The sequence below is a fragment of the Bipolaris victoriae genome, assembly GCF_000527765.1.
Source record: "Bipolaris victoriae FI3 unplaced genomic scaffold scaffold_52, whole genome shotgun sequence".
Taxonomy (NCBI): domain Eukaryota; kingdom Fungi; phylum Ascomycota; class Dothideomycetes; order Pleosporales; family Pleosporaceae; genus Bipolaris; species Bipolaris victoriae.
This window is the reverse complement of record NW_014575340.1, coordinates 98638-126462: the sequence shown is the minus strand read 5'-3', so window position 1 is coordinate 126462 and position 27825 is coordinate 98638. Positions and strand designations below refer to the sequence as shown.

Sequence of the window (27825 nt, the reverse complement as noted above, 5' to 3'; positions counted from 1 at the left end):
ATATAGAGTAGGTCTTTTGACAGCCCGGCTAGCGGTGCGGGAAGGGGGGCTTGCAGCTCGAGCTCCATTTACTCTATCAGTCCATTATCTCTAAACTGCACCCCCTTCCAGCACTGCCAGCCGGACTGTCTAAAGACCTACTTTATATATGATTTCTTCTTCATGGCTCGATTGGGCTGGTGGAGATCGTGGTGCTCGTTACGTGACTAGATGCTGTCCCCGCACTTATGGGAATTCCTAATATCTTATCACAGTTGATTAGAGAGAGAGTGTGTGTGTGTATATGTATTCAGATTTATCGTCCTATCTAAAAGCCTCCTTTTTCTCTGCTAGACAAAAGCCCTGCTTCTATCTACAGCATCGTGCTATATTGATATAGGTTTAGGGTGATACCTTTTGAAAACCGCAAAAACTACTAACTACAAAGGACGTTACTCTAGCGAATGGCAATTAATTAACGTAGAGTTTCTTAGAGTTAATTGGATCGCATTGCTTCGTTGCACGAAACCCCACCTCTCTAGGATTGATCCTAAAATGCAACTAAAGCTACAATCAAGTAATTGTATGAAACCGAGAGGAATGAACGTTGCACTATCTTGTCAGCGGTCAAACAAGCATTAGCTTTTCAGAGCTAGGTAATTCTTACTTCATTTAGTAGCAGACCATTCAAAAAAAAACAGATCAAACATGACGTTAGAGCTGCAACAAATCATTTCAATGCTGGATGCCCATTTCATTTGCTATTCTAAATCACACAAGGAAAGAGATGGCTCAAGGTGCCTGCAGTAGGACCTCAAACTCAAACGGCTCACAAAGCAAGCTGTACTCATCTAACGTCCTCGGTCCACAGCTACCACTACCCAATCCATGATGCTGAGCATCCAACCTCAGGACAACCTCCTCCCGCTTGCTCTTCCTCAGCTCATGCGGGTGGCCCGCAGCAGCCACATCCTTCATCCTGTAGTGGCTGGCCTGGAAGTCGAATAGCTTCCTCTCTGCCTCCGCTTTGCCTGCGAATTGAGCAAGCAGGCCTGCGCCACTGCCATTGGTAATGCTGACGTAGCGAGTGTCTGTCCGGTTTGCTGATTCTTGAGGGACCTCGTAATCGACCCACAGCTCGTCGATGCTCGAGGCTGTGTATTTGCCAACGGGCTGGGAGAGCTTACTGTCGCGGTATGACTCGCCGAAACCGCGGCCGAACCATTCGACTTTTTGAAATTGCTTTGGGAGTTCTAGAACGAGACCGATGCGTGGGAGTGTGCGCGGCAGATTTTGGCCCTTGGGTGTACCGGCAACGTGGACAGAGAGTGTTCCACTAGCATGGAATGTGTATGTAAGAATGGTGTCAATCGACCAGGATAGGACTGGAGGGGCCACACGCTGGTGCACGGTGATCTTCAGAGTGTCTGAGCCAGACTGCGACCACTCGACCTTGCGAGTTGCTGCCTTGGCGTGTTGGAGATGCTTGTCTTTCCAATCCCAACCATCTTGCGGTATGTCGTTGTCGGTAGGAGCGCGGAAGACGTCAAACACTGGTGCTTCGGAGATAAGCTCGGTAGATCCCTGCACCCATGAGGTGAGCGAACCATGAACCGTGTTAAACTTCCATGTGGCACCATCGGCCGTAATCTTGATTACCGTCTTAGATTCGGCTTCTACTTTGATCTCTTTGCCCTTGGCCTCGGCTCGCTGCAGTGGCGCGACCGGAGTAATTGGGACTTGCGCGTTTGCAACCTCGAAGCCTGCCTTGAGGTACGGCGTGGCTTCCTTCAACTGGAATGAGATGCTGAGCAGAACTTCGCCCTTGGATTCTTCAACCTTTGGAAGTTGCAGATCAAAGGTCTGGCTTGGTAAGATACCAGATGGAATATCCAGGCTTCCAGATCCGGTTTCGGTTCCAGACTCGGATGTTGTAGTATAGCTGCAGCTCAAGTGGTCTAGTGTGATAAAGTCATATCTGTTGATAAATGTGGCTTTCGAGGCACTCGACTCTAGTAGCTGTACTGGCTCGATAGCTTTCTTGTACTCGACCAAACCCGCATTTGGCTTGTGGTCAGAGTTGACGAGTCCGTCCATGACGAATGTTGCATCGTGAACTTCTTCTCCAAAATCACCACCATATGCGTAGAACTCTTCTCCAGTCTTCTTGTCTTTGGTGAGAAGGCCATGGTTGGCCCATTCCCAGGCAAAACCACCTTGCAAAGTGGGATACTTGTAGAAAGCATCGACATACTCCTTGATGTTTCCAGGGCCATTACCCATTGCATGTATCTGATACAGTTAGCCGAGTCGGATATGTCTAGCATACACTACTTACAAATTCACAGAGTATGAGTGGCTTCTTCTTCTCCTTGTCCTCGCCAAACCGGACAATCTCGTCGATGGGAGGATACATCCGGGAGTACATGTCCATTGTATCGGCGTAGATGTCGGCTTCATAGTGAATAGGCCGGCTGTCGTCATACGCCTTGATGTGCTCGTACATGGCTACAAAGTTGCATCCCATGAACGCTTCATTGCCCAAGCTCCAGATGATGATGGAGGGATGCAACTGATCTCTCTTTACAAGAGCCTCAGCACGATCAACATAGGCGTGTGTCCAATCCTTGTTGTTGGTCGTCCACTCTGCAGCCTCTTTACGAGTGAGGAGCTGGCGCTCGCGGAAAGGCATGGCGCGCTGCTCCGTGCTGAGCGCTGCGTCCGAGATGCTTTCGAATCCGTGGCATTCCAGATCCGCTTCGTCTATGACCCAGAAGCCCATCTCATCCGCGAGATCGTACAGCCGTGGATCATTCAGCTGGTGCGATGTGCGGATAGCGTTGATGTTGTGACGCTTCATAGTTAACAAGTCTTCTTTCATGAATTCGTACGGAACAGCACGGCCACAGGTGGGGTGGTGTTCATGGCGATTGACTCCACGGAAGACGACTCTCTTACCATTGACCAAGAGAAGGCCGCCTTTCATCTCAACCTGCCTGAATCCAACGCGTTGAGCAACAACTTGGTCACCTGTAGATACTACAAGATGGTAGAGGTTTGGTGATTCGGCAGTCCATTTGAGGGGGTTCTTGACTTGGATGCTGAGGTTGGTTTCGCCATTGCTGTCAATCTGAGCTTCTGTAGAAGCAACTTCTTGCTTCTTTGCGTCCAGAAGCTTTGCTGTGACCTTTCCAGATCCAGTGGCGGTGATCTTGAGCTTGAGCTCAGCATCAGTGTAGGAAGAGTCGAGGAGCGTTTGTGCAAAAACGTTCTCAATTCTAGAAGCCTTGGGGAACCCGACTAATGAGACATCTCGGAATCTATAGTCATAAGCACCGAACAGGCCAAGAGAAGCGCCGAAACTTACATGCCACTCAACCACCACTGGTCCTGGTCTTCAATATAAGTCCCGTCACAGTGCTGGTAGACCCTGACGGCCAACGTATTCGCCCCGTTGAGATCGACAAAGGATGTAACATCGAATTCGTCAGGATTTCTGCTACCCTGGGAATACCCCACTTCCTTTCCGTTGACCCAAACATGAAAGGCGGCATCGACACCTTCGAACCGAAGGCGGATCTGGCCGTCCTTGAGTGCTTGGGGAACTTCAAACTTGCGGACGTACGAGCCCGTCTCGTTGTCTGTGAATGGGACATTGGGCGGGTCTACGGGGATGTGGTAGATGACATTGGTATACTGGGGGCCTTTACCAAAGCCTTGCAGCTGCCACATGCCAGGCACGGCAATGTCACTCCATGATGAAGTGTCGAAGGTGGTCGACTCGAAGCCTTCGGGCGCCTCGAACGGAGAGTAAGAGTGGTGGAACTTCCATGTACCCGATAGGCTGTGTGTAGAGGACTTGGTCACGTCGGCATTGAGAGCATCGGCCTCGGACGTGTAGTTGTGGAAGTAGGCACGTGCAGGCAAAGTGTTCTTGTGAAGAACCTGGAGATTGTTCCAGTCCGGGACGCTCTGGGGGTGCTGACCTGAAGCCATTGTTGACGAGTTCAGAGGGGATGGCAGTACATTGCTCGACATTTGTGCTCTCTACCTCTTTCACTTGTGATATCGCAACCCCGCCTACGGTCGTCGATGACCACATTGGGGAAGCCGTCCGCTGGTAAACTGTTAGCCGAGCCATGTGCCTGGTCGAATGAGGGCAGCAACAAGCGTGACACGATGAAGGGAGCTTGCAGCGGAATAGGAATGGGACGATGTCCGGGCGCGTTGAGGGTTCCATGTGGCAGTCGGAAGGCATGCTGCACGTGGCTAGCCCGCTTCTCCAGGCTCTCCGCGAAATTTTCTCCACGCCCCGCTGCCCAGGCCGACTACGCCAAATGCTCTCTCGCCCGGCGCATCTCGATTCATAATTTGGCCGAGCTACCCAATTTTTTGATTCGTGGCCGTGGCAAGATCGTTAACGCGTGGCGTCGTGCAGACGGTGCGTTCTGGCAGGTACCGTCGCTTTTGTCCTGCATCTGGGCCTTGTCCCGCCCCTCGGGAAGGCTTTTCCATGGATCGTGACATGATTGAATCCTAGTGCTCTGGTGAGATGCATGCTTTGGGCGCTCCGTGCCTCCTCCGGCCCCAAAGTGGCATTGTTACCGCACATCACTGGCGCACTTGGCTAACGGTGTCTTGGCCGTGCTTAACCATCGGTCTTCTAGAGCATGGGCAAGGCACGGGAGCCATGTCAAGCATGACAAGTGCCTCGGTGCCATGCCTTAGGGTTGCAGGTAGTGGTAGTAGTTTGCGGAGAAACATTGACACTATAAGATGACCCAGTCGTCCGGGTTCTCTCCAGCTTTTCAGTGGAGCGCAATTCCATATTTCTTCTCCACATCCCGAGTCGTAGTCGTCGTCTTCTTCGTACAACATGGCAGAAAAGAACGAGGACATGGGCGCCGTGACGCACCAGCTCAGTGCAGTCGACGATGACCTGCAGCACAAGACCGTCAAGGAGACGAACGTGGCCTCTATCGCCCTGGGTAAGTTTGCCGAATCCTGCTCTCGAGCAAAAAATGCTAATTGCACAAAGCTGCTGCCATTGAGGCCGAAAAGCCAAAGCTATGGTCTCCAGGAATGATCAAGCTCTACATGATCATGGGCATCGGATACTTGGTTTCCACGCTCAACGGTTTCGACAGTTCCTTGATGGGCTCAATCAACGCCATGGAAGGCTACCAAAAAACCTTTGGCCTGACTGGCGAGGGTTCCAGCACTGGTATCATCTTCATCATCTACAACTTGGGCCAGATTGCAGCATTCCCCTTCTGCGGACTTTTGGCCGATGGCTGGGGTCGCCGTCTCTGCATTTTCGTTGGTTGTGCGCTCGTACTGGTCGGAACTGCCGTCCAAGCAACGGCAAACGAGATGGGCCACTTTATTGCTGGTCGCTTCGTCCTCGGATTTGGCGCCTCAATCGCCTCTGCAGCAGGTCCCGCATACACTGTCGAGCTTGCCCATCCCGCTTACCGTGGAACCATGGCCGGCATGTACAACAACTTTTGGTGGGTTGGCAACATTCTGGCCGGCTGGACCACATACGGAACCAACCTGCACATGGGCGACTCTGCGTGGTGCTGGAGGATCCCAACCATTGTCCAATGTATTCTGCCCACCATTGTCATGGCTCTGATCATGTGTAAGTCTACGCTATTCTAAGATTTTCCATAAAGCCCAAAAGCTTACTTTGACACTAGTCTTTCCCGAGACGCCACGATGGCTCTTGGCAAACGACAGGCGGGAAGAGGCGATTGCCATCATGGCCAAGTACCACGGCAATGGCAACGAGGACTCTCCCATTGTGCAGCTCCAACTCCGTGAAATTACCGAGGATTTTGCTCAAACGACAAACGAGAATGCTTGGTGGGATTTCCGCGAGCTCGTACACACGCGTGCGGCGAGGTACCGATTGGCAATGGTGATTGCCATGGCCTTCTTTGGCCAATGGAGCGGCAACAACGTCGTCAGCTACTTTATGCCTGCCATGGTAAGTCTTGATATGACGACGCTACACCCTTTGATTACACCAGACTAATTCCATGGGGATTTTAGATTAAAAACGCCGGTATTAAAGATCCCAACAAGCAGCTTCTGATCAACGCAATCAACCCCATCTTCTCCATGCTTGCGGCCATTTACGGTGCGACCCTGCTCGACACGCTTGGTCGCCGAAAGATGCTCATGGGCGGTCTCTGGGGCGGTCTCTTTTCCTACATTCTCCTCACCGCATTTACCGCAACCGCCAAGCCGGACAATAACCTCGCGTACGGCACCATTGTCTCCATCTACTTGTTTGGCATCTTCTTCGCATGGGGCTGGACGCCTCTGCAGACGCTCTACTCTGTCGAGTGTCTGGAGAACCGAACTCGCGCCAAGGGTTCTGGCCTCAACTTTCTTTTCCTCAACATCGCCATGGTGGTCAACACGTATGGCATTTCGGTCGGCATGGAGGCGATTGGCTGGAAGCTCTATCTCGTTTACATTGGATGGATTTGCGTCGAGATTGCCGTCATTTTCTTCTTCTTCGTCGAGACTGCTGGCAAGACGCTTGAGGAGCTCAAGGAGATTTTCGAGGCGCCCAACCCCCGCAATGCCAGTCTCCGCAAGACAAAGGTGGAGATTGACTCGAGTGGTCAGGTGCACAATATCCAAGAGTAGACCGAGTACGAGATGATGTGATAACACGCGTTATGAGTTGGGGACGTAGCTATGTTAGGTAAATCTTTTTCTTTGCGAAACTAGAAAACGCAAGTCGTTTTTTGATAATATTATAATGCTCTACATGTCTTTTGTTCCTGGGGGTGCATTGAACGAGGCGGTATACACTTTACCTCCCAATCAAGTAAACGAGAACTAAGTCGTCTTTGGTACGTGGAAAATTATACCGAGTGTTACCCCTCCCTTGGCAACCCCACAAAGTACCAAGCGACATACATGTCCGGCCTGCCAGCACCGAACACTCCTCAACAAGTCCATGTCTCACCTGTAATACAAAGGTGTGTACACACACGCGCGCACAAATCGTACCACCGACGCAGCATAAAGAACAAATAGAAGAGGAGAAGGAAAACACTGCCATTATACATGTGTCCGGAGGTAGAGAAAAAAAAAGGGTCAGCCATGACCCAAAGGGCAGCAAGTACTCATCAAATGGCCGCACCCCCACTTGGAAGGTAAGCCCCTTGTCTCGTTCACCGTTCACAACGCTCCGCGTGGTTTCTCGCCGGAACAAGAAATAAAGAAGGGCAAAAAAAAAGTAGAAAACGTCAAACAGACGGACCCCTAGTAATGTAGTTAAGTCGGCAAGCATGCACGTCAGACGAGAGTGGAAAAGCAAGACCCCGGGTTGGGGAGGGGCCTGACGGTAGGGAGTAGAGCAAAATAAAGGAAAGTGCGCAATGGAAGAAGAAGCATAGTAGGGGAAAAAAGTAAAAAAGGATGAGAATGCGTAAACGCGATTCTCACATGCTTTGCGAATGTTCACCATGTTATTCTGGCCTTTGCGGACGTGTTTTGCTTTTTTTTCTGAATTGCTTTTGTGTTCTCCGGGAAATTGCTTTTGCAGGGCGTTGCTGAAGACATACGGGCGTCGGCCTATTTTTTTGCTTCTCCTTCGTCTTTCCTTTTGCTTACTGCACTCTGCTCTTTTCTAGTCTAGTGTGAGTTTAGCATGATTTCAACATGGCCCCATCTTTGGAGAAAGAGCGGTGGTGGCGGTGGCAATGGGCCAAGTACAAGCGAGGACAAGGGACGCAAGAAGTGATTGGGAATGAGACTGATTTCTTGCAGTAGCCCGGTCGTTTTGTCCAGGTAGGGTGTTCGCAGACGGTGTTGATCATGTGAGATTTGCAAACTAGTGTGTAGCCAGTCTTGCAGAGGCTAAATTTGGACCCGTCTGTTGTCAACCAAGGGGTTAGACAAGGGAGACGGAAAAGTGGAGGTTTTTAATCTTGAATCAAGACAAGGAGAAAGGAAAAGGTACAGTAGGAGCGCGGAGATGCAGATGCAACTCGGGATCATACAAGCACAACTCAGCGTACCTGATTCCACATCCTATCCAATCTCCATTTCGTCCACCATTGCAGCCGCACGCTGCTTTCGCATAGCTTCCTTCTTCACCCTCCTGGCCGAAGCCTTGGACATGCCTTTTCCAGAACCGAGCTTTCGATACTCTTCCAACGACATGCCTCTTCGCTCTGCAGCGGCCATCTCGGCCTGCAATGTCTTGTCTTGAGTAACGTCCTTCATCTTGACGCTATTCCTCTCCTTGCGGGCCTGCATCCTCGCGAGATTCTGACGAGTGCGCTTGTCTGGGTCAAGATTTAGTACAAATAGTCGGAATACTGGTTCACACGTATGACTGTCGAGAAGAAGACAACGTACTCATCTTTTTGCCTGCAGGTTCGGCATCAACCATGATGCTCTGGTCACCGCTTGTTTGCTGATCGGTACCTAAACAAGCTTGTTAGACCTTGCTTCAGCTCGTCTGCCCTCCCCACGTTAAAAGCAACCAAACGTGCAGAGCGACCGCATGAACTGGCAGTGAGCCACAGCATGTGACTTACCAGTGAGTGCATGGGCCGTCGGTGCCGAAAAGGCATCACCCAAGACATCGACTAGCTCGTCGGCCAATGCGCCCATTTTGCGTCGGTCCTTTTGTTTTTTCTTCTTGGATTTCTGTGCAGGTACCTGACCGTTGGCCTGGCTGGGTGAAGGGCTCCGTTTGCTGTGTTGTGATTGGTCGCTGTCGCTCGCCTCTGAAAATTGGTCTTCACCCAGTCGGAATCCTGTGTTCGCAGCCATGACTGCTGTCGCTGTGCTTGTGCGTGTGCTTGCCACCAGAAAGGCAGCCGGTATGCTCGATAGATCAAAGACGAGTAGAGCAAGTATGCATAGAAGGTAGCAAAAGCAGAAGCAGAAGGTGGAGTCAAGGTAAGAAGCAACGGATCGGCACTAGTTTTTTCCGGCGCATGTGATTCGATCATCAGTCTGTATTATCGAGGTACCAAATGCTTGTGTCGCGTTAACGCGCTCTATCATCTAGCCCGTTTTCCGCCTTTTGACATAATGTAAAATGCTATGCACAAATGCCGCCCTAGAGTCCAAAACGAAAATAGAAAAAAAGGGATACCAAGGAATGACGTGTGGGGAAAAAATGGATAGCCCGCATGAGGAGCGTGGGAGAAGGTTAAGAATATAATCAAAGGAAATTCGTCAATCGTGAATGCATATCCAAGCACCCGGTGTAGCGGCCGATGTAGCCAGTCCTGTTGCGCCCAACTCCAATACCAAAGCCGTGTTGACCCCAACTCCAGCCAAAGCCAATGCTACTCGTTGTCCTCATCGTCCACGAAGAAGCCCCAAAAGAGAACCTCTTCGTTTTCGCATCCTTGCAGACGGCCTCGGTATATGTCTGCGCACATTTCAATGGGCACCTCGAGCTTGATGCAGCCATTACCGAGAAAGGTAAAAAGCAACCACGAGTCGTACTGGGGCAAGGCACCGTTGTCCTCGGGCTTTCTGCTGAGTATGCCGCGGTTTTGGAGAGAGGGCCCGGTGGGGAGGCGGAATGTGTGGTACGGCAGCGTCTCCTCCGAGTCGGCGACGAAGAAGGAATCGTTGAGGGCAAGCTCAACCGAGACCCTGGACGGCTGCGACTGGTCTTGCGAGGCTGCGTCGGTGTGTTGGACGGCCGAGTTATTGTGAAAGCGCAGAGTACCGAAGCGTAGATAGGCGGGCTGGCCCAAGAGGTCAAAGAGCTCTGTCGAGTAGAGGCGGAAGTAGCCATTGTACAGGGAGCCCAAGCGGCTGCCGTCGTCGGCATCGGCATCGGCATCGGCATCGGTATCGGCGTCTGCGTCTATAGTTCCATTGAGAGAGAGGGTTTGCAGTTGGTCCTCGACTCGTTTCCCCTCCAATTCGGCGGCGTTGAGCGAGCGGCGGATGTACGTGGGCGTGTACTTGTTGCTCAGATCGGAGATGGCCAGCCGGCATGCCTCGCGGCGGACGCGGTCGCTCGAGGCGTCCTTGAGATGTAATGTGTCGGCAGCGGTGCCGTCTTGGTCGTCGGCGAGCGAGCGTAGCAAGCCAGCCTCGAAACTCTCAACGAGCTCCTCGAACTCGCGCATGACCCGGGCAAGGGGCGAGGAGTGGGGTGTGGGGGATTTGGCGTCGCGCGAGGGTCGGTCGCTCTTGAGGAGGGCCATGAGGGGGAAGCCCGAGGGCGGTCGAGGGCGTAGTCACGGGGGGACAGGAGCGAGTGCGTGGAAATATGGGAGGGGAGGTGGCGATGGTGCAGTGTGGTGTGGAGGGGGGGTGGGGGTGTAAGTGGAGATGCAGCGGTGGCTCTGAAGGGTGCAAGACCGGCTGGCACTGGTGAGCAGGCGTAAGGCGGAGGCGGTGGTGGTGGTAGTAGTGGTGGTAGCGGTGGAGGTGGAGGTGGAGGTGGTAGTGTAGAGTAGTCGGGCGGACGGGGCAGCAGAGTAACAGTAACAGTAGGGGTGTGGGCAGGGAGGGCGGCCGTGCAATTCGTGAAAAAAGGGTCTTGTAAATCGGCCGTTAGTCGTGACGGGCAAGTCGCCAAACAACAGCAACAGCAGCAGCAATGGCGGCCTGGACGTGCATCAGGATCAGGGGACAAAGGGCTGGGGGACGTGGAGCGAGGCAGCACGAGATTTTGACGCGGCTCGCATGCGCCAAGAAGCTGGGATAGATGCTTCCTCTTCCAGTCTTCCAGCCCGCCGGCCTGCGCTACTGCATCCCCGGCCAATCACCGCCGCCGCACTCGCTGGTGGGCGATGCGCTGCGAGGGCCGCCTGCGTGCAGCGACTCGCCCTGGCCGGCTGGCGGGCAATGAGCAATGGGGCTGCAGCGGTCAACCGTCGCATCCAGTCAACGGGCGGCCAGCCAGGGGATGCTAGGTGGGGGGAGGGGTGGCTCGCCGGTTGTTGCGCACTATGCTGTGTGTGTGTGTGCGTGTGTGCGTGTATATGTGTGTGTGGTTGCGAGTGTGTGAGGTGTACATGGTACATGGTGCATAGTTAGTCGATGGACAGGAGCATGTGTGCGTGTGCGTGTGCGTGTGTGAGAGAGTGTGTGTGGTGTGCATCGACAAGACCCAGGCGCCGCTCGTTCTCTTTGTGGAGCCAGCGAACCACGCTGTCGGTAGCCAATCACACGGCCCCAATAACCGGCCCGTATCGAATTGGCTGGGGCGGGCCGATGAGACGAGACACGCACTCGACCTGGGCGGCTGGCCCGGCGACGACGAGCTTGCCGACGGCGGCAGCACACTGAAAGTGCTAGTACTACATGTAGCATCCATCTGGACGCGAATATTCAAATACACTACACACTCGGATACTATCTAGTACAAAAGCCACAAGACATGCACTTACAACTTACTCGATACACCAAGTACACACACACACACACACACACCCTCCCTCAGCCTCTTCTAGCATAGCCTCGTCCCCCTCAGCTTCATTCCTCGCCGCCCACCCTCGCCACGCGCAACCTCACACAAAAGGCATCCCAATGTCTCGGGATCCGGCTGTACGTCGGCAGCTCATATGTACCTGCCTCAGCAACGTCATCCGCTCTTGCCCTACATGCGCTTCCCTGCCCTCTCCCATCCGCACCCCATCGCCTCGCGTGTGTGTGTGCGTGCAATCTTCAGCCTGTTTCTATTCTTCGCCTCAGCTTACATGTCGACACATGGTTACGTCACTGCTGACCCCTCGTCCAGCTGCTGCCTTGTCTTCAGCCTAACATGTACTTACTTACATACTACTATGTACACACGACTTGGCCCTTCACCCCATGTCTGACGAATCATCCGACATCATGACTGATCTCGCTTCCCGACCTCCACCCCCATGTTGATTTTGTCCTGTTCTTGATCCCAATCCTCACAGCCCGCACAAAATCAGCACTACCTATTCACTACGTGCGTACACCATACTAGCACTAACTTGCCGCAAGACGCAACCGAGGCACCTTTCCCCCCACATCATCCTGCTCTTCCCCACACTTGCACACAAACTACTAAACACACGGACACACAAACCAACAAGCTCGCTCACACTCACTCTCACCCCCTCCAACGTCGGCACTGCTTCTTCGGTGCCATCACCCTGCCTGCCCTCTGCCGGCCAAGCACGTGAGAAATGGCGCCATATCCCCAGTTACATCGTTTCTATGATGACTACTAGCCCCCCCCCCACCACTGATAGCAAGGCCAAAATCCCGCCCACATGCCAATCCATACCCTCTGCCCTTGCCTGCACAGGGTCAGCCCGGCTTCTCTATCAACAGCCCATGGCCATAGGCCCACTCGCCCCAGCTTCTAGCACAGGACTATGGTTCATGTGCCATCAACCTCCCGTCCCACGCTCCTCGTTGGTCTTCCTCGTCAACCCCCCTTGTCCATGTGGGCATCGGATGGCCCTGCTTGCCGGCCCTCTTTCCTCAACCGGGCAAACTACTCCTCTTACCACGTCAGGTCCATCTGCCGTCTGGTGCACTCCCAACTCTATCCCACTGCGCTTTACTTGATGCATCAACTTTGAACAAAAGCTTTCCAACAACATGGTCACACTCCTATTTCATTACATCAATTTTATACAGACAACAACAAAAGATTCATCAAAACTCAAGTCACGCTTGCGAAATAGTCACATCTATTACACAATCGCTGCATAGTGCTTGAGCGTCCTTGTCCGGACACCAGTTGATGATGAAGACGATGATGACGACGCCACCGCCGCAGCCGTGCCAGCAGGCACCATATATGTTTTGTAGTCCAGCACATCCGTCATCCAGTTGTCCGCATCGATGCTCGCCATGGCGTGGTTGAGCAGAGCCAGTTGATCACTGCGACGAATGAATCATTATGATGATCAAAGCTTTTCTTTCTTTTCTTCTTTCTTTCTTTCTCGCTTGCTTGCTTGACTCCAACTTGTTCTCTGCAAAAAAAAAGACCCTCATACAAACAGAGGAAATGGTAAAATGGACAGAGTACGAACAAATTTACCTTTTGGTAAACCGCTTGACGAGCTCGAGATCGCGCTCGTGCTGACCGGCTATCGTGTAGAACCAGTAGTTGCCTGCCTTCTTCCACCACCGGTTCGGCAAGTATGCTTCACTAACATATCAAGTCAGCGCCCAAACAATCTGTCCAATCAATTGGCCCTTCACACGTACAGCATGTAATACTCATCTCTTTGGTACGGAAATTCTAGGCTTGGCGGCCCATGCTTGGCTAGAAACGCATCCGTTCCCGATACTGCCTCTGCTGCCGTCATTTCCATGTGCATCCGCCGGTTACCTGTGTTCCTCGAGTGTCGCCGTATAGCCCGCACCGTGCTGTCAAGGTGCAGTTCCAGGATGGCAGCGTGCCACAGCGAGTTTTCAACCGCTTTGCGCGCGATGCGGGCGTGGCGCGCAACAAGCTCCCTGTTCCATTCTGGCCACTGTCCACGTGGTATCGTGGGTATTGGAATACCTGTGTCAAGATGGCCTTGCCAATGTGCAAAGTCGAGTACCAGCCCGAGATTGTTCCAGGTCAGAATACACGTCAGACACGTACACACCTGGTGCGCATCTGGCGACTGGATGTGCTGGTACGGCCGGTTGTGTATGCTGAGTTGTGTCTGCCGCCCGGGGTCGGTGAGAAGAGCCTGCACAGCTGGATCGACGTCGCTGAGAAGCTTGGGTGTGGGAAAGCATTCCACAAGGATGCTGTAGCGGCGTGCTATGATGGCATCGCCAATGACATGCGCATTCACCTCGACCAGCTCGTACAGTCGCCGGTTGACAAAGCTGACGTTGAAGACATCGCGCGGACGAAGGTGTTTAAGACATTCTAGCAGTAGTTCGGTAGGCAACTGTGAGAGATTGACAATGGCGGCACGCTTCTGCTGTCGCGCTGCATTCTTACGCTTCAGGCGCTCCGTCTTCTTGTTCTTGATTGCGAGTACTGCCGTGTTGTCCTCAAGCGGCTCGTCATTGTCGCTGTCATAATTTCGTGGCATCTTTCAGGATGAGGTGTAGTTGTCTAGCAGTGACGGCATAGTGTGCCGCTGAGTTGCGGGGACGCATGCGCCAACCAATCGGAGATAACCGGGTTCCGTCTGCCTGATGCCCGATGCTCTCATGACACAGCCGTTGCTCAACCACCCAAAAGATAGAGTGGTGTTCGGCTACAAATATGTAGCAGCAAAGAAGCAATGTGGAAAATGAGAGTGGTAGACTACTACACGTTGTATCGTTGGCAAAACTAATCAAAGCGAACAGCAACTTCAGCTCAAGCCGCGATAATCATGCCCCACCTGCCCGTTTCTTCCCCGTGACACCCTTGAAATTTTGCACCTCGTCTTACTACAAAGCTGCACAATTGGCAAGATGGGTTCCAGGCTAGGAAATATGTATATCAATCTAAAGTCACCCCATGTGACAATCACGACTTTGTCCACCAGCTTTGTAATCTCGCCACGAAGCATTTCTCGTGGGCGAACATGCAACCTGTGGCTCACGTTATACGGGGACCTGATTGGCCACTTCTCAAGTACATCGGCCAAAGTTGGAGATGGCGTCATGCTTCATTTCTAAGCAGCGGCAATAGTAGGCCACACATAAAGTCTACCTTCACACGTTCGTCTTCTCACAAATCACTGAACCTCCATACGCCCAACATGACAACGGCCAGCTTTTCTCACATTGACACAAACTCTTATACGGGTAAGCCCTGGGGCAAGGTAGACGGGCCAGGCTCAAACTTCAGCAATCAATGGCATGAGCGCTCAGTACACAACCTTCGTGGCCGTGAACATGAGTTTAACACGGACAATTCTGGGTTTGCAGTCTACCAATCCCCCGCCAAAGAGAAACTCTTCACCGACGACACTGCTGTCCGAGATGGATACTACAGCGAAGTCGAATCTTTACTGCGAGAAAGGCTTCCTGGAATCAAGAAGGTCGTCATATTCGACCACACCATCCGAAGACGAGATAAAGACTCTCCTCGCCAACCCGTCCAGCAGGTTCATGTCGACCAGACACCTGCTGCGGCAGAAGTGCGTGTCCGCCGGCACTTGCCAGCAGAAGAAGCCGAGGAGCTCCTCAAAGGCCGCTACCAAATCATCAACGTTTGGCGACCCATTGGCCATGCTGCTTCCGACCACCCACTCGCCGTGATCGACTGGCGCACAACCTCGCCCTCTGACTTCGTCGCCACCGACCTCCTGTACCCCAAGCGCGCAGACTCATTGGACCTGGACGACCGCGGCAAGGAAAAACTACCTGACCCCAACAACTACACTTCTACCGAAGGCTACGAGGCCAGGGGCGAAACATTAGCCGTAGCCCCAAACGACAATCACAAGTTTTACTACCAAAAGGATATGACCCCTGACGAGGTGATGCTGCTCAAGTGCTTTGATAGCTTCGGCGAGGGCATGCCCTCGGGAAAGAAGGGACTCTCGTTACGAACACCGCATACAGCTTTTGCAGACCCCAATACGCCTGCAGATGCACCGGGAAGACAAAGCATCGAGGTTAGATGTTTGGTGTTTTACGAATAGTCATCTGGTAATCAAGCATACATATGTGGAAGTGAAATGTGTATTCTAAGCACGAAAGCGAATAATTAGAGTTTTTTTTTAAAAAAAAATGAAAAAAAATGAAACATTACTATGAAACAATGTCCTTCTGCCTCGTCTACGGAATCAAATACCAATTCTTCATTCCACATTTCGAGAGAAAAAAAATGTCACGTGACACTGGTGGACACTACAACAGTTCTCCCCACTGTACATGTACAAAGCTAACAATACCCAAACACGCCCCACAACTTGCACGACAATACTGTATCCGAGGTACTAACAGTCTTGTTACGTGTCATGTGGTCGCCCACACTGTCGGCTCCTTGTTAGTACGTGGCTAGCCAGTCGAGTAAGGGGGATGGGTAAATCATCTACGATGAACGTGTGGAAATCATATGCATGGGTACTTTGAATGGTGGGTACTACAACATCCAATCAGAGCGTGTCGCTTCTGAGAGTCTTTTTTTTATAAGGTTCCGCTTAGGTTGATGACATCTTGTCTGACAGTAAGCAACGGGTACTAAAGCTAAGTTTGCTAATGATAGATTTTCATTACTACGAAGTAAGTACGAAGCTAGTAGGCAACGATCAAAATTTAAACTTTACTGCCTCCTGTTACCGTTGTCTCGAAGCGCACTTCGGTAGAGGACAGTTCAAACGAGTCGTGTTCTTCAGGTTTCCAGAAATGTCGGTCTCCCCTCACTGCGCGTACACTAAAAATGCCATGTTAGTAAACGATTGAGTAGGGTACATCTGGAGTGCAAATACTTACACCCAAGGTTGAGAGTGATAATCCGTAGCCACTGTGCAAATCATGTAAGTATAGAACAATCATATCGTAGCAGTGAGTGGCACTTACAACTCCAATACTCCTTATCGTCGTAGTCAGGAGGAAGGAAACGTCCACCGGAAATTGCTCCAAGGAACCAGGTGGCGGAGTTGATGCCAGCATATGTTATGATGCCAGCGACAAGACCGTAGGCAAGCGAGAACGAGAATGGCATGAAAACAAGTGTTACAAAGGCAGGAATGCAGTCGCCAGGCTGGTAATGTTAGTCATCAAATATGCAATAGTAATGTGATATGCGACTCACGTATTTCCAGTTGATGTTCGTCACACCGCGCATCATCATGCATCCAACGATGATCAAAGTGCCACCAGTGGCCCACGGGGGAATCGAAGCAAAGATTGGACCAAAGAACAAAGAGACGATGAAGCAAAATGCCGTCATACACGCCGCCAGGCCTGTGCGGCCACCTTCTGCAATACCAGTCTGATCACGTTAGCATGGCGCCAATTGGTAATGAGAAAACTAGTTACTTACGCCAGACTCGACAAACACAGTGACAGGAGACACTCCAACGAGAGACCCGAGCACAATGCAGACGGAATCAGTAGTGTACGCAAGGGCGCTGCGCGGAAAATCACCCGTATCGGGGTCCACGATGCCGGCGAAGCGAGCCATAGAGTACAAACTTCCAGTCGCATTGAGAATATCAACGTAAAGCATAGTGAAGACGGCCAGGGCAAAATGCCAACCCTCATTCGACAAATTCCAGTCCTGGATAACCAAAGTTTTTCGGATAGAAGGAACCTCGACTACATTCTTGAAGTAATCAAAGCGGCTATTTCCTTCAGCTGTCCGGGGGAAGTAGGTAAGTGATGTATCACGGGGCCAGGAGACGATGGATACCAGCAAGATGCCGATGATCATGGCGCCTCGGACTCTGTGTGTTATCAAGATAGCAGTGAACACGCCGCCAGCAAGAAAGCCGAGCCACATGGTATGACTGCTCGCCCTACCCGAGGTACATAAGCCTGTGACTGGGTCCAAACGATCTTGAGGACAGCCAGCCAGCTCAAGGGGCAGGAAATCTCCTCCTGTGACAGCACCAACTCCTTGGGTATACGAGAGACCGAGCAAAGCAAGGAAAAGGCCGATACCACCACCACATGCCATCTTAATGGACGCGGGGATGATGCGATTGAGCCATTGGCGGATTCCGAGCAAGGAGAGACCGGTAAAGATGATACCTTCCACAAAGACGGATGTCATGGCTATACGATAAGTAATGGGGCCAGTTCCGTGGAATCCGACGACTTGGTATGCAAGATAAGCATTGAGACCCATGGCTGGCGCCATTCCAACCGGAAGGTTAGCTGTGATGCCCATGAGGAAAGAAGCAAGCGCTGAGATGGCAGAGGTGGCGGTGATGAGATCTCGTTCGGCCTCGAGCATACAAATGGCATATTCATCGTTGACATTGCATGTCGGATCGACTGGGTCGTTGCACACACATGTTACTCCGGAGTCTGCGAGAATGGAGGCCTGATGAGGCAATTGTGTCAGCGGGCGACGTCTTGTGGTTGTTGCTCGATACACTCACATTAACATCAATGATGTAGGCCATTGTAAGGAAGGTGATTAAGCCAGCCAAGATCTCGGTGGTGAATCGAGCATTTTTTCTCGCATTGGGCTGAAAGTATTAGTACGGTACAATGACGCACAGCCGGGCATGAGTGAATCGACATACATGGCCGGAACCGTCAAGGTAAAAAAAACTGCCCACGATTGAGCGGGCAACCCAGTCGTTGAGGGCAGCAGTCTTTCGTGCCATGAAACCCATCTTTGCAGAGAAGCAGCAGGGTTAGTGCAGCAGAGTGATGCGGGAGTCGGAACGGCTGGGGATCAAAAGACGGCTGCGATTCTTGGTAAGATATAGCGACCACCGTGCGTGCCATAGACGTGTAATACCAGGTGAAACCTGGAGGGGAGGGGGGCCATGGCCGGTGCAGGGACCAAAGGGCCGGAGTCGTGTTCGTGTCATGCATGTGGCGATGGCGCTCACATGGTGAATTGACTCCGGTCTACAACAGGCATGGGCTAGAACTGGACAGAACTCAAACGTGGCAAGCGAGCTGGGGGCTGGCTGTTCTAGGGTCGAAGGGCTACCTAGTAGTAGTGTAGCGTAGAGGGTGACGGATGTCCTCTGTCGTAGCCGACTTCGCTTGCCGCTGTCATCGGGAATTACAGCCGCGAAGCGTCATTGGCGGGCGGGCGGATGGGAATGGGCCAGGCGTCAGGCCATGAGCATGCACAGGACGTGGTCTTGTTTGCAGCAGTGGACGAGGACGAGCAATTGATGAGGAAATATAGGCCTGGTTGAGTGCTGTGCAACGGCAATGTGGCGTGACAAGCTGGACTGCCGACAGTCAAGTGTCTGTCGAGGCTTGGGCAGGCATAATCTCCAAATCGTATCTGGAAATGAGAGCGAAGCGATGGTGAAGGTCATAGGTGGGAATTTAGCGAAGCTTTTTACCTGAGATAGCCAATTTTTCGTCCCCGAGAGGGCAGCGACAAGAAGCAGTCGACGCAAGGACCAGAAGTGGTGCCCAACGCAAGTGGGCGTGAGTAAGGCGAGAGGAAGGGGAGAGATCATAGAAGCTTCGCTGATTGGCACAAAGGCTTAACTGGCCTGACTTGGGGGCCTGCCAAGGCTCCACCCTGGCGCTAGTGGGCGATCGTGGGGCTTGGCAAAAGCTAAAAGGGCCGTGGCAGGCGGAGAACTTGTCATACGCATGCCCGCCTGAACCTGCGGGCTCCCTCGTCTCATCATGCCTGCACCCGTTGGCTTATACTTGCGCCATCCTAACTATCGTGGTACCTACGCTCGTATCCGACAGTGTACGATACATACGGTGAACACTATCTCGCCAAAAATACGTGAGGTCTGGCCTTCCGATGCCCCGCAGCCGCCCCATCGAGATCCATCGGCTACATACTTACTACCTACTTGCTACCCTTTGTAGTAGAGTGCGTGCCTACGCGCAGATGCCTCACACTGCCGTCTGCACTCTATGTATCTATGTACATGGAGCGGCCGCGGAATTGGCACACACACAACCAGTGCCCAGAGCCTCTCCTCGTCCATGTAAGCGTGTACGCTGCTCTGGTCCAGTACCAGTCAAGCTTCACCTGGGCAAGACAATGCCCAGCTACTAATGGCCTTTTGAGGCGGCACGTAGAACAGGAATCCTGTACTTCCCACACACTACAAGCTGTCCGTCGGCGCTTGTCGGCATTTCGTCGGCGCCACTGTATACATAATTTGCCGTTCGAGGCGAAGCCACCACTTACGGCCGCTCCGACGCACAGCTCTTATTCAGCTTCCTTGTCCGCTAGCACGCCTGGCTGGTCAGGATGCACGTCGTTGTCGGGCTCGACACTGGTTTAGGGGCATGGTAGTGGTTTCCAAGACGGCTGCCAAGTAGCTCAAATGTGTAGTACATCGATCGATGATCCCCCACCAAACCCAGCAATGTTCGAACCAACAACCGACATGTTCCCAGGCTTTGATGTACCTCCTGGCCATGCAGAGACCGTTGGAGCTCGCAAAGCTCGAAAAGCAAAAGAAGATGAAGAGGCTGCTCGCCGCTCCAGCTCGGCCAATTCGCAGTCGTCTGCAAGCGTGCACAGCATCCCCACGACAAGCGGCAGAAGTCACAATGCATCCACTCACAAGTCAAAAGAAAAGACCGGTTTCGGCGGCTGGTTTTCCAGAAACAACAAAAAAGGCATCCAGGAAATTTCGCCCTTGTCACCAACTGGCGCGCAAACGGTCGACATACCACCTCCAGTGACCGACATAGTCGACCCTACGCTCGAGACAGATTCTACACTAGCGCCAGCTCCCCCAACTGCGCCCTTGGATGCGCCCTTGGATTCAGACAGATATCTGTTTCCAAGTCCGCCCTCATTGCCTGCTGATAAGCATGCCCATCCTCTACCGCCACGACAGAATTCGCTGGTTCCCATGCCTTATCCTCCACCGACTAGTGAACTTCCCCCGACCCCAGGTTCAGGGATGCATGGTATTGGTAGCCCATCAGGTACGTGATGGCTGTCTCTATGCTCGAATTTATTGGACCTATGTTGGTTGGACATGCTGACACAATGTGCAGATGCAAGATCCCAAATCTCTTCCAGCCGACGGACTTCATATATGCCAGCTAGCGTCGCAACATCAAAAACTAGCATCTTCTCCTCTAGCGCCTCTGGCTATGAAACTGTTGCCTCTGAAATCATATCCGAGACTGCTTCGTACGCCGGATCAAATCACCTCCATCAAGGTCCTGTTTTTGAAGCTGTTGAACGTGGCTCACGGACTGGAAGTGTGAAAAGCAATGAACGTGACCATAGTAGCAAGGCTGGCTCGTCACCCTTTGCTCGCGCTTTGGCAAAAATCGAAAGTGCCAGCGCACGTATAATGTCCGCACGACTAAGCGAAGAATGGGAAGGCCTTGATGACGACGAAAGCTTTCAAGAAATCATGTTTGAAAAGCGGCTTTGGGCCTTGACAGCGTACCGGCGTCTAACGCAAAATAAATCCTTGCAGTCACCTGTACATGAATTGCTCATCAACGCTCGCCCTGCGGAGCAGAGAAGAGTACTCCAGATCCACGGCTCCATAGGTACGTCACTGATCAAACCACGCCATTTGCCAAATTGGTACTGACCTGTATGTAGCTGACGGCTGGATGCTTGCAAATCGCTATCCTGCCGCCACTGTGTATACCCTCTCTTCTACACAGGCCTCTCCTCCCGCTGCTTACCCGGCTCCTATGAATCACCACTCACTTTATGTCCCGTCTCTTGCATCACAGTCGCCATTCCCGGACAACTACTTCGATGCCATAATATCACGCTCGGTTACCACAGTTCTCCGGAATGACGAATGGGCTCGCATGTTCTTTGACTGCATGCGCGTGCTTAAGCCAGGAGGCCAGATTGAAATACTTTCAGTCGATGCGCACATGAGTTGCGAAGGGCCTAAAATGGCCTCGTGGGTCGACGAGAATCTATCTACCCGACTTGAGTCTCTTGACATCAGCAAACAGGCTTCCGACACAGTTCTCGACACCATGGAGATAGTAGGCCTAGAAAACATCCGCCGTGCACGCATAGCACTTCCGGCGCAGCCGCCCAAAGGAATGCCCAGATCCGCACCAGCCCCGCCGCTCGCCAACGCCGGTGCGCCAACACCACAGGATGTGCTCGACAACACCAAGATGATGGCATTTTTGGGTCGGCATTTTTACCAAACCCTGTACGGCAGGTTCATGCACCTCGATCAAGGAGATGAATGGTTCTGGGCGCACAAAGAACTGCGCGACGAGTGCGACCACTTCAAGACCAAGATGATTCTTACGATTGCATGTGCTCAAAAGGCAAATCCAGTGTCTCATGACGATGATTATTCGGATTGATTAACGCGACGGGTGGCCGCATTCATCTGAAACGCAACATGATACCATTTTCTGCAAGGGTTGGTGTAATCGGGCGAATCACCGCGTAAGAGCTTACCCTCACCCTTATCCTAGAGTTTTTCTCCATTAGGCTCGGAATGTTCTTGGCGTGCTTGCTTTGTTTTAGTCACTAGTGGTTTTTTCTTTCACGAGAAACGCATGCAATATATCCAAACTTTTTTCTTTCCGTTTTGCGTCTGAGACGCATTGAATAAAGTTTCTCCGACATGTTCAATCGTAAGAGACGTGCCGTTCTATCCTGCCTTGTTTTGAACGACGCTAAATTGTGTGTACATATATTATAATCACTACTCCTTGCAGAATTTGCGGCCAAGGCCAGTCTTGGTAAGGGGTCCGACTACTACATATTCGTCTATTGTACGCGAAATTGGGAAAATCTGGTTCAGATTAGTTCCAGTAGTCAGCCCTTCAAGTGGCGTTGTGCGCACTGACTTTTCCTTTTGCCCAATCACAGCATATCGCAATCGGAGAGGCTGAGAAAAAGGAAGAGGTCCACGGACGAGGTCCACGGAAGAGAATGGAAATCTAGTTCAGGGACGATCCCTTTTCACAATGGAGGAAATATGGGTATTGGGTAGGACTGCCCTTCTCCTGGATTCCGCTTCCAGGCTTGGCTGCCAATAGAATGTTGCTTCGACTCGTAAGCGAGAGACTTTATTATGAAGACATCACAATACTTCCAACGGTCTTGTTCAAATTAAATACAAACTAGTCGTTATAAATCCCGGACTATTATTGCAAACTGCTAGCGCTTATGAGACTAGCGTACTTTGCGATTTCTAAGAACTTTCCATACCTGAATTGCGCATGTCACCTAAAGTCGCTTTGCGTAAGAGATGAGGCGTCCAATTATCTTCTTCATTCATCTTCTGAGATGCTACACATAAGATGACAGAGCTATTATCTTCGAGATGAACATTTCTTGCTTCACTTCTCGCTCATTCCCTGATCCCCCTTTTCTAGTGCTTACCAGGGGTGGAGCATAGCGGTCTTGAGCCAAGACATTTTCGGACAATCTTCATCTGTTGCTTGACCAAAATGCACATTCTTTTTGCTGTAAAAATGTAGTTTCGATGCATTTATGGAATAGCTTTGAGGATAGGGGCAGGGCTACTGACAGTGTTGCCCTGTCACTATAGTAAATCTGGTCCGATAACTATATAAGACTACCCTGTTTCCTTTTCTATAGTCTTTATTCAAAGCTATACTCACATTCTCTTAAGAATATACTAGCAGCTCTATAATTCTTTACTCTTTACTCTAATTCCCTTTGCATAATCATGATGCGTGTCGACGTTGTGTTCACCCTTACTTCCCTATTGGGCATGACGCATGCTTTGCGCCGTAGCTGCAGGCACAACCCCCAAAACTGGGGTGAAGGGTGGTACTATACCACCAGCGGAGACACACTGAACATTGTTGCGTCAGACTTCTGCGTCAGTCCTAATGTCGTTGCACAATGGAGTGGTAGGCGCGACGATTCCAACGCCCGTCTTCCGCCAGGTATCAACTTGAGGCTTCCTTGCCGCCCCCGCCCGCGCGACTGCCGCAGAAACAGTCCAAATGGTGACGGCGCCTATGTCATTGTCTCGGGCGATACCTTGAATTCCATTGCTGGCGACTTTTGCACTACAGCAGACGCGTTGGCGATCAAGAACTCGCATTTGATCAGAAACAAAGACAGCATTAGAACTGGCTGGGTTATTCAAGTTCCCTGCAGTTTCAATCAGTAGTTCCTGTTCTGTCGTCAGTCCTGTAAGTACTTGTGGTTCCCTTGCGCCTGGAAGAGCATTGGTAGCTGATATTCTAGAAGACAGATTATATTTGAGCGATAGGTAGCAGTGCTGTTAACTGCGCTCTTACACGAGTAGACTGTCATGGTTCTACAGTGTCCGGTTGGTAGAGATTTGGGCTACAATAGAGCTGTAGCAGTAAACAGCTGAGATGCTGAGAGAATTAGATTTAGCTTATACCCACTGAAATACGGAGAGGGCTTACATATCGTCAAAAAATGCCAGCATGTGTAAATCTCAACAGCGTTTGTATTCACTGTTGTGAGGATAGCCCCAATTCTCCATTTGCGCATTCTAGAAGCGACCAAACAATTGGAGATTTCACGCAATCTCTCAAATTCAATCAACATCTCAGTGCATGCCCTCTGCCAAGAACCCAGTCCAGTCATATACAATCCGAGCACAACCCGAACATTACTATGACTTTTGAAGATTCTTGTGGACACGAGAAGATCGGCAGGATCATCTCAGGTAAGTCTCTTACTTTTGACAATCTCAAGTACCCCAAACATTACTCATAATCTCTTCACTTCAGACATGGAGGCACTCCTCCCTTCAGCATCGATAGAGCGCAAGGACTACCTACGCTGCCGTACTACATACGGTCTCCTCTCCACAACATACAAGCGCATCAACCACTCGAACAACCCCAAGAAAGAATACCAAGAACTGCAAGGTGTCGCGAAAGACCTGCGTCACCGCCTAACCAACCTCGACCCTTCTAGAGGTCTTCCGCGCAAATTCCAAGCTCTCCTCGATGAGCTCGAAGCAGGAATCGACATTACGCTCAACTCAGGCGTGACGATCGACTTTGTGATACGTGGGCTGCGAGATATGTTGGAGGAGACGAATGATGCGCCTGTGCTCAAACGCGAACCAGTCAAGATGGTGGATGAGGCGCGGCTGAAGAAGGCCAGCGAGGAACTGGCGGCCGAGCGGGAAAAGAATCGCAAGCTCAACGAGGAGAAAAATCGGTTGGTCTTGGAGCTCAGGAAATATCGGGTTCGCGAACGGTCCGGGGCTGGTGTGCCGCCGCTAAGGAAGTGGAATGGGGAATTAGAGTAGTAGCACGGTAGTGATGAGTGGTTGCGATTCTGTGGCGTATTGTGGAGGCTCTGGTTGAGCTTGCATGAAACGCTAGGAGAGGCTTTTAGAGATGCACAAAGCAAAAAAGTAGATGTTTATCCTTGGAAGTTGGTCTCTTGACTTCTCTCACAGAGTGTGTGTATGCCTTGAAGTGGAGTAATGGTAAGACACAACCTGCTTCTCGCCAGTTCCGGACCACCGGTAAATGAATGCCGTGTTGATAGGTTTTGTTCTATTTGAATGTGAAGTTGTTCTGATGGAAAAACACGTAGGAACTTGGTGCTATGCGATACCTAAGCTTTGTCTTTGATTTACATTCAGGCTATACCCCTGGTTCATATAGATGGACTTGTCATAAACTGGGTTGTAAGCAACTTGACTTGGCTAGAACGGAACCAACACAATCCTAAAGGGTCTCATGTGACTGACCTTAGCCTGTTTTGACGTAGTGCTTCTGAGGAATTGTGGCACGTGTGGTCTTTTACAGTCTGACATATGAGGCACAGGCACAGAAAAGGGATTGTAGAGAAAATCGAATATAACTCCTAGACATAGCTCTTGTCTACCAATCAATATGTACTTCGCCACTAGTACGATCATCTTGTCTTGGTTGATTTCTTCCATGCATCAACTACTAGACCCAGTATCTACCAAGGAGGGTTACCTCCACAAGTGTCTCCAAACACCTGGCCAGCAGTCGGGCCTCCTAGAGTTACCGCATCGTGCTGCACAGTCATCAGGACCAGATAGGCGTCATTATCAATCCGGGCCCCACAGAGACCTCGTTTACCGTTTCCAACTACGCCCTGAAGTCTTGATAGAGCATTACCCCACGCATCACCAGACCACCTCCTACCCTGCCCTTCGGAAGACACGAACAGGCACTGTCCCCAACAACACACGCCCTTGTATTCGTACACCTGACAGACCGTGTTAGATTCAATTTTTCCCCATAGAGGTTAACGATAAACGTTACCCCAAGGCTGCCGCCAAAGTCGCCACCAAATCGATTGTTCCAAGTGTTACGCAGCATCCAAAGCGTGCTCCCGCCAATTGTGTTGCCGCCAGTCTCAGGGAAACACTCGTCTCTGAACCAGAGACCTCGTTTGGCAAGATTCGGAGAGGTACCAGGGACTTCGATAGGAGCAGGTGCTGCCATCACACCCGTGGATGCAATTCCTGCGGCAAAGATGGAGAGAGTTGCAATCTTCATGATGAAAGTTTTACCACCAAAACGATGCTATGACTGCGGGATATGGCTATCAAAGTGTTTGAGATGGTCAAAAGATGATGATTTGGAATATCCAATTGCGGGATACATAACTGCTTTTATATACATGACCTGTACGAGTTTCCATCAATATGGACCCCAAAGATGATTCATCTAAACATCCCCAAGATATGTTAGCCTGTGTTGGTTGGAACTATGCGTGATACTCCAGTAGAGTACAACGAAGCAGGGTGTTGTACTTGGCGGTTTAGGCAGCCAGCCTATCAACCAAGGCGAGTTCATGAGATTTGGTCTTTTGTGGTACGCCTAGCCAAGACCGTGAGAGATGAAGAATTGTTAGTGCACAGTCGTAGAAGATATCGCGTACATGGAATCGAGGCCTCTGCTTTGGATGCACTAGACCTGTTACGCGGATTGGACAACCGAAACAGACTTCTGCCTGCAGGATGCCTTGAGTGTATAGTTATTGGCAAGTTTGGGGGCGGCTTCACTTGCACGGGGGCTTGTTGTAGTTTAGGCAGCTGGCTAAAAATACATGCAAATCGATGTAGCCGTGGATTAACGTAACTCGCTGTATAAAGGATTACAAGGAGTGGACAACCAAGCTGCAACAATAATTTGTTGTTTTGTATGAGACTTCAGCATAGACAACCAAAATATACTTCATAACGTAAAACTAAGCTCCTTCGCATGTATGACTGGACGTGTGAGCGGCTAAAGTTTGCCTAGATAACCTGTAAGCGTGAGGCGTGAGCAACACGGCAGAATTTGGCCGGAATGTAATGCGCTCTTTAGCGCACCCCAGAAATGCGGCGTGGTATCTGATGACCAAGAAAACGATGACAAATGCACTAGAAGAGTTCTCCTTGAGTGTATGAATGAAGGATGAAATGCACTGGAACCGAGGAGTTGGGTATGGATCAAGGTGGTACCAATGTATGGCTACATGAGCAATAGTGGAACAGAGGAATGGATCTTCTTGGTGCAAACAAGAACATAATTTTTCACTACCACTCTCAAACAAAAAAACACCTGGTTTGCGTACTTCCGGGGGAAAGGGGTTGAATCCGTTGACTGTGCGAATGCGAATGTCTTAACCCGTGTCTTGGGTGTGGGGTAAATGGGTAGATATCCGTGCAACCAAGTCGGGGATTCCTTGTGGTCTGAGTTCTAGGGTATACTGTGCGTGCACGCTCGGATGCATCATATCTTGAACACTGTGTAGCGTTGTCTTTGGTGGATGGCGAGTGGTTTCGTGCAATGACTATATATCAATAGGTCAATCACCTTGCTAGAGATAAAATCTCTTGGAGACTTGGAAGCAGCGAAATGGGTTCAGTTCGGCCGCGACCGGCTTCAATAAACATACCTACACCTACTTCCAACTTGACGGGTATGTTGCGCGCCTTTTGTCTTCACGCCAGAAAATGCGACGCACCAACCAGCAGCCAGTCATGTCTCCTACCCTCTCTTACTGTGATCCAGGTACGCCGTCTCCGTTCATAGATATGGATGTTACATGGCCACATTCGCCAGTAAACCCATTTCTTGTGCCCAACATCAACACGAACGGGATCTTCCGTAAACCATCGCCTCTGATCCCAGCATCTCCGCTTTCAGTTTTTGATCAAGCATTGTCACCAACATCATCTACCACACGGCAAACCTTCCCGTTACCGCCATCTCCTATGCCATCGCCGAGCTTTTTGTTTCCCCGCATACCACCGCCTTGCCCGGGTGACAAGATAGATACCTCACTGTCCGGTGTTGTCGCAGACGCATTAGAAAGAAAAGGCAGTG

The 27825-nt window shown here is 51.2% G+C and overlaps 13 protein-coding genes across 13 annotated transcripts; 7 read left to right on the top strand and 6 right to left on the bottom strand.

The window, feature by feature from the left end:
- Nucleotides 1-771: 771 nt before the first annotated feature.
- Nucleotides 772-3975, bottom strand: COCVIDRAFT_101586 (glycoside hydrolase family 2 protein; the record flags this gene model as incomplete). Its single annotated transcript, XM_014700232.1, has 3 exons — nt 772-2271; nt 2318-3299; nt 3347-3975. 3 exons carry the CDS (start codon nt 3973-3975, stop codon nt 772-774), a joined length of 3111 nt encoding a protein of 1036 aa, XP_014555718.1.
- An 880-nt stretch (nt 3976-4855) lies between these two features.
- On the top strand, nt 4856-6642 carry COCVIDRAFT_38590 (hypothetical protein; the record flags this gene model as incomplete). The annotated part of the gene is made up of 4 exons (XM_014700231.1): nt 4856-4967; nt 5018-5623; nt 5682-5971; nt 6037-6642. 4 exons carry the CDS (start codon nt 4856-4858, stop codon nt 6640-6642), a joined length of 1614 nt encoding a protein of 537 aa, XP_014555717.1.
- A 1395-nt stretch (nt 6643-8037) lies between these two features.
- Nucleotides 8038-8787, bottom strand: COCVIDRAFT_27453 (hypothetical protein; the record flags this gene model as incomplete). The annotated part of the gene is made up of 3 exons (XM_014700230.1): nt 8038-8294; nt 8368-8436; nt 8550-8787. 3 exons carry the CDS (start codon nt 8785-8787, stop codon nt 8038-8040), a joined length of 564 nt encoding a protein of 187 aa, XP_014555716.1.
- A 524-nt stretch (nt 8788-9311) lies between these two features.
- On the bottom strand, nt 9312-10190 carry COCVIDRAFT_27452 (hypothetical protein; the record flags this gene model as incomplete). Its single annotated transcript, XM_014700229.1, has 1 exon — nt 9312-10190. One exon carries the CDS (start codon nt 10188-10190, stop codon nt 9312-9314), a length of 879 nt encoding a protein of 292 aa, XP_014555715.1.
- Nucleotides 10191-10674: 484 nt separating this feature from the next.
- Nucleotides 10675-12540, top strand: COCVIDRAFT_16798 (hypothetical protein; the record flags this gene model as incomplete). Its single annotated transcript, XM_014700177.1, has 4 exons — nt 10675-10947; nt 11025-11353; nt 11465-11645; nt 11968-12540. The coding sequence occupies 4 exons, from the start codon at nt 10675-10677 to the stop codon at nt 12538-12540; spliced, it is 1356 nt and encodes a 451-aa protein (XP_014555663.1).
- Nucleotides 12541-13014: 474 nt separating this feature from the next.
- On the bottom strand, nt 13015-14018 carry COCVIDRAFT_38587 (hypothetical protein; the record flags this gene model as incomplete). The annotated part of the gene is made up of 2 exons (XM_014700228.1): nt 13015-13129; nt 13189-14018. The coding sequence occupies 2 exons, from the start codon at nt 14016-14018 to the stop codon at nt 13015-13017; spliced, it is 945 nt and encodes a 314-aa protein (XP_014555714.1).
- Nucleotides 14019-14678: 660 nt separating this feature from the next.
- COCVIDRAFT_27450 (hypothetical protein) lies at nt 14679-15566 on the top strand (the record flags this gene model as incomplete). The annotated part of the gene is made up of 1 exon (XM_014700227.1): nt 14679-15566. The coding sequence occupies one exon, from the start codon at nt 14679-14681 to the stop codon at nt 15564-15566; it is 888 nt and encodes a 295-aa protein (XP_014555713.1).
- Nucleotides 15567-16182: 616 nt separating this feature from the next.
- Nucleotides 16183-18215, bottom strand: COCVIDRAFT_101588 (hypothetical protein; the record flags this gene model as incomplete). The annotated part of the gene is made up of 7 exons (XM_014700226.1): nt 16183-16300; nt 16360-16390; nt 16447-16630; nt 16682-16861; nt 16913-17917; nt 17976-18065; nt 18159-18215. 7 exons carry the CDS (start codon nt 18213-18215, stop codon nt 16183-16185), a joined length of 1665 nt encoding a protein of 554 aa, XP_014555712.1.
- A 1692-nt stretch (nt 18216-19907) lies between these two features.
- On the top strand, nt 19908-21855 carry COCVIDRAFT_101717 (hypothetical protein; the record flags this gene model as incomplete). Its single annotated transcript, XM_014700225.1, has 3 exons — nt 19908-20478; nt 20551-21060; nt 21116-21855. The coding sequence occupies 3 exons, from the start codon at nt 19908-19910 to the stop codon at nt 21853-21855; spliced, it is 1821 nt and encodes a 606-aa protein (XP_014555711.1).
- Nucleotides 21856-23198: 1343 nt separating this feature from the next.
- On the top strand, nt 23199-23648 carry COCVIDRAFT_38583 (hypothetical protein; the record flags this gene model as incomplete). The annotated part of the gene is made up of 1 exon (XM_014700224.1): nt 23199-23648. One exon carries the CDS (start codon nt 23199-23201, stop codon nt 23646-23648), a length of 450 nt encoding a protein of 149 aa, XP_014555710.1.
- Nucleotides 23649-24127: 479 nt separating this feature from the next.
- COCVIDRAFT_27447 (hypothetical protein) lies at nt 24128-24773 on the top strand (the record flags this gene model as incomplete). The annotated part of the gene is made up of 2 exons (XM_014700223.1): nt 24128-24179; nt 24244-24773. 2 exons carry the CDS (start codon nt 24128-24130, stop codon nt 24771-24773), a joined length of 582 nt encoding a protein of 193 aa, XP_014555709.1.
- A 668-nt stretch (nt 24774-25441) lies between these two features.
- COCVIDRAFT_38581 (hypothetical protein) lies at nt 25442-26007 on the bottom strand (the record flags this gene model as incomplete). Its single annotated transcript, XM_014700222.1, has 2 exons — nt 25442-25714; nt 25771-26007. The coding sequence occupies 2 exons, from the start codon at nt 26005-26007 to the stop codon at nt 25442-25444; spliced, it is 510 nt and encodes a 169-aa protein (XP_014555708.1).
- A 1526-nt stretch (nt 26008-27533) lies between these two features.
- On the top strand, nt 27534-27764 carry COCVIDRAFT_69213 (hypothetical protein; the record flags this gene model as incomplete). Its single annotated transcript, XM_014700221.1, has 1 exon — nt 27534-27764. A coding segment is annotated over one exon (231 nt), but the record flags the coding sequence as incomplete, so codon positions are not given.
- Nucleotides 27765-27825: the final 61 nt, after the last annotated feature.